This window comes from Salvia splendens, chromosome 18 (genome assembly GCF_004379255.2).
Source record: "Salvia splendens isolate huo1 chromosome 18, SspV2, whole genome shotgun sequence".
Classification (NCBI taxonomy): Eukaryota; Viridiplantae; Streptophyta; class Magnoliopsida; order Lamiales; family Lamiaceae; genus Salvia; species Salvia splendens.
In genome coordinates, this window is record NC_056049.1 from 1,385,141 (window position 1) to 1,389,586 (window position 4,446).

At 37.3% G+C, this 4,446-nt stretch overlaps 1 protein-coding gene across 3 annotated transcripts; it reads left to right on the top strand.

Annotated features, from left to right (window-relative positions):
* The first annotated feature begins 547 nt into the window (after positions 1-547).
* LOC121775944 (E3 ubiquitin-protein ligase DA2-like) lies at positions 548-4,054 on the top strand. Of its 3 annotated transcripts, none has more exons than XM_042173050.1 (9): positions 548-1,131; positions 1,567-1,618; positions 1,695-1,740; positions 1,950-2,031; positions 2,121-2,262; positions 2,337-2,439; positions 2,794-2,860; positions 3,034-3,207; positions 3,302-3,475. In XM_042173050.1, exons 1-9 carry the CDS (start codon positions 871-873, stop codon positions 3,329-3,331), a joined length of 957 nt encoding a protein of 318 aa, XP_042028984.1. In that variant the 5' UTR covers positions 548-870; the 3' UTR covers positions 3,332-3,475. The 3 variants fall into 3 exon arrangements, with proteins under 3 accessions (XP_042028984.1, XP_042028983.1, XP_042028982.1); XM_042173048.1 differs by adding an exon at positions 3,664-4,054 and having other exon boundaries at positions 549-1,131; positions 3,034-3,599; XM_042173049.1 differs by having other exon boundaries at positions 3,034-4,054.
* The last annotated feature ends 392 nt before the right edge of the window (positions 4,055-4,446 follow it).

Here is a 4,446-nt window from a genome sequence, read left to right on the forward strand (position 1 = left end):
AGGTTATGATTGGAAACCTAAACATTTTTCATATTCATTGCAATCCTTTTTTCTTAGGAATATGATTATATACTATTTCCACGCCCCTAGTCAAATTTTTTCAATGATGAAACCAAAAGTGAAATTAAAAGAAGAAAAAGAGCCAAAAGAAAAACATTGTACGAACTACAAAACAAAAAATTGACAATGATAGTGTAGGACAATTTCTATACACACATCATACACTTCACTTTATTACATTTATAAATATAAAAATAAAACTTTATCTCAACAAATTGATTTACTCTATTATTTTTTTTATCATCGAGTCCTCGATTCTTTCCGGATATTGCACTCCACCACCCATTTGATTTTCTCTATTTCTCTCCAAATCATTAATTACGCATTAATCAGCACCATTAAGAAATTAATCTCTTTTTTTAAATTAGGACAATTGATTGGTTAAAAATCGAAACTTTTTGTTTTTGTTTGTGCAAAAATGGGGGCAATAAATTATTTTTAAATTTAATTATATATACATATATATATATATATATATATATGTATGTATAGCCGTCTCTGTTCTATTCTTCTCTGTGGCAGTAGCTTCGATTTTTTTAATCCATGGCGTAAACACCGAATCTAGTAGATATATCTTGTTCAACTCTCTCTCTCTCTCTCTCTCTCTCTCTCTCTCTCTCTCTCTCACTCTTCGTTCGAATATACATATATATGTATATGTAGGATGTGTAAAGGCGCATAATTTACTTGTGTATAATTGCAATTGAATTCCAAGGTTTAGTTGAATTCCAATTTATTCCGAAAATCTGCGTTTATTTCGAGTGCAATTGGCGTTTCTTCTCCCATTTCTGTGTTTTACGAGATGTTTGTATGCGATTGAGTGAGAATTTTGGTGTGATTGTAAAACGTTTGGGATTTAATCGAGAGGTATTCGTGATGGGGAATAAATTGGGGGTGAAGAGGAGGCAGGTGGTGGATGAGAAGTACACTAGGCCTCAGGGGTTGTACCAACACAGAGATGTGGATCATAAGAAGCTTCGGAAGCTGATTCTTGACTCCAAGTTGGCGCCTTGCTACCCTGGTGATGATGATACTGCCTGTGACCTTGAGGAGTGTCCTATTTGCTTCTTGGTTTGTACTCTTTTTTTTTTTAAATTTTTGCAAATTTAATTGAATCTTACTGTATTTTTTGTGCTTTGGTTCTATGAAATGAAAATGTGGTTGGTGAAGTTGTGTACAATTATGTTGGGAAGATGGGGATTTAAGTATTTGGGAGAAGTTAATAATGTGCAATGGAGTAATTGAAATTGGATTGGAATAGTGTATTAGAATTGTTGTTGAGGAACTCGAATTTCATGGTTGTCTTTATTTATGGATTGATGATAACTTGAAGCAATGAGTGGATTGTGTTTCAAAAGTTGCTTTCATGTATCAATATGGAGTTACGTGGCTCTTGTTTTGTAGTCTTGATGATGGATAGTTTGTTTTATTTTTTGTGTAATGCGTATTAGGTTGTCTCTTTCAATGTGAGATGTTCATCATTTAATTTGTTTTGGATGTTTTCAGTACTATCCAAGTCTTAATCGATCGAGATGCTGCACGAAGGGCATTTGTACGGGTATTGATTCTTGCTGGTTTCTTAGTTAACTAAATGGTCTCGTGTTTGTGTTTTACTGAACTGCTCCCACTTTTAGAGTGTTTTGTACAGATGAAGACCCCCAATGCGACGCGGCCTACACAGTATCCTTATTTTAATGGATTTGAATTTCATAGGAGTTGTTTGTGTTTGTTTCCTTTGAAACAGAGAAAAGAAAAGAAGAGATTGCATGTTGATGTGTTAGATTTTACTCATATACTGATTCAAAAATGTACGGATGCTTCGAGGAAAATTGTGTTTGCATTTGTTACATGTCAAGTTTTCAGCTTGTGCTCGTCTTTAACTCTTAAAGGTGCCCGTTCTGTAAAACAGCAAATTATGCTGTGGAGTATCGAGGTTTTAAGACAAAGGAGGAGAAAATCATAGAGCAACTTGTGAGAGTGATTTTATCGTTATTTTGTAACTTTTCTTTGTAGTCTTGAATATTCGTCACTGAAACGTGTACTATAATTTTCAACCACAGGAAGAACAACGAGTTATCGAGGCCAAAATAAGGATGAGGCATCAAGAACTTCAGGATGAAGAAAAGTCGATAAAACTAAGAGAAATAAGCTCTTCTGCCAGTATGAGAGCACCAACTGAGGTTGACTATTTCTCAACCCAAGGTAACTAATCTGAGCCTCTCATTGTAGATATTGATTTCTTGCTCGTGTAATAATTGTGATTTGCCTGTATGCAGCGCCCACTTCCGTTTCTGCAATAGGAAGTGAAGAAATTGTTGCTTCAGATGAGTCCATTGAAACTTCAGTGATTAGACCACCTCCACGCCAAAGGCAGACTAGGTATGCCATTTTTCTTTAATTAGATTTGTTTATTTAGAAAATCCATTGATATTTTTGAGCTCTTTGCAAATCTAAAAGTTTCATCAAGTGTTCCCTGTGTATCACATGGCTATTGTTGTAGAAATGGTCGATTAATTAGGCCATTTTGTACTTGGCTTTGTGAGTATTGAAGATATCTATGGTGATTCTTCTTCATGTCGTCAAGTGGGATTCTCCTTTAGGTTATTTTCAGCATTAGTATAATATTTCTAACCTGTAACTAATTGAATTAGGGATTGCTACTTAGAGATTTAGTAGATGGTTGTTGAACATGTAACAGACTTTTTATGTTAATTAATTTTGCTCTAAATGTAGGGAGGATGAATTTGACCTTGATCTTGAGGACATCATGGTTATGGAAGCGATCTGGCTGTCTATTCAGGTACTATTTTGCTAATATCCAACAGATCATCCTAATCTGTTCTCGGTTTTACACGAAAACCAATGTGTCCTTTACTTTCCATATGGATTGAATCCTCATTTGAAGAAGTTTTTGTGTAAGAATTAGTCATACTAACTTGATCTCTCAACTGTATGTCCTCGACAATTTTATAGGAAAATGGCGGGCGTCAAGATCAATCTTACAGTGAAGCAGCGCCGTCAGGAGAATACAACGTAGAAGATCACACCTCTTTAGCAGATACAGTTCCAGCAGCTGGATCATCATCGTCTCATTCTGGTGGTCTTGCTTGTGCAATCGCAACCCTTGCTGAACGTCAGCAGGTTAATGTATGGCCCCTAACCAACTACAGTGGTGACATATCTGGATACAGCGAGTATTCCAACGGGGAGGGGCAGGAATCTGAAAATTATTTTCCTGCAGAGAGCAGCACTGTGGCATCACCCGACATGACCGGGGATGCTGGAGAATGGGCTGATCATCGATCTCAGATGGCTGAAATAGGAACTAGCTACGGAGGTTCTGATGAATTTGGGGATGCTATCAGTCTGGCTTCTATCCCACATGAGGACGAGAACCAGAGCAGCAGCAGTCAACCTGTCGCAGGATCAATAATGCCCGAGAGTTTTGAGGAGCAAATGATGCTAGCCATGACTGTTTCACTGGCTGAGGCTCGAGCAAGGACCAGTACTGTTGGAGTAGCTTGGCACTAGCTCGTCAGGTCAGTCGTAGCTTCCTCATCGCTCCCCCCTATAGAATTTGTTTGCTGATTGCAGTTTTGATAGGCTGAGACTGGAGCACGCCGGTCTGCATTTGTAATCTTGGCTGCGCTAATCACGAGTCATCAGACATTGGCTGCGAGTTCCTTGGACCTTGAGAAAGTATCTAGTGAGCGTCTTCGTGGTTGGCTGCACAGCTGAGGCTTCAACAGGGGAGGCCGTTGTGTATGGGTATCTGGCTGGAAACAACGCCACCTCGGCGAGGTAGGAAACCATGCAGTGATTGTACATATAGATTTATACAAACAATTATATCCTTTTTTTGCTTGAATTTATGTATGACAGTATGAGGAATAGTTTTTCTAGTAAAAAGATGCAAATTCTTTTTCTAGTTTTTCTTTGTTTGGTTCTTTTCCCTACCCCTAAAATTAATGTTATTCGGAAACCATGTTAATTTTTTTCTGCTTTGGTACACTTGGTCAAGAGAAGATGATGATTATAGTAGTTAATAAAATAAAAAAATACGTCGGTGCTAAAAATTTTATTTAAATAATTCTCAATTGTTCAATTTGCATGTAACATCATTACAAAAATTGTAACTGAGCATCATTAATTTCTCGTGTCCAAAACTCATAAAAATAAATACTATGCCGAATCGTGCTGGCTGCTCAATCTAATTTCGTCCTTTTTTTGGTGAGTCTCGTTAGTATATTTGTTAACTTAGAGCATCCACGATAGGAAGGATTTCTCTACGGACTAGCACTAGGACTTTTCAAAAACATCTTTTAACACGTCACTAGGACTTCCCACCTCACTGCCACATCACTAGGACATCCCATTGCACAATAG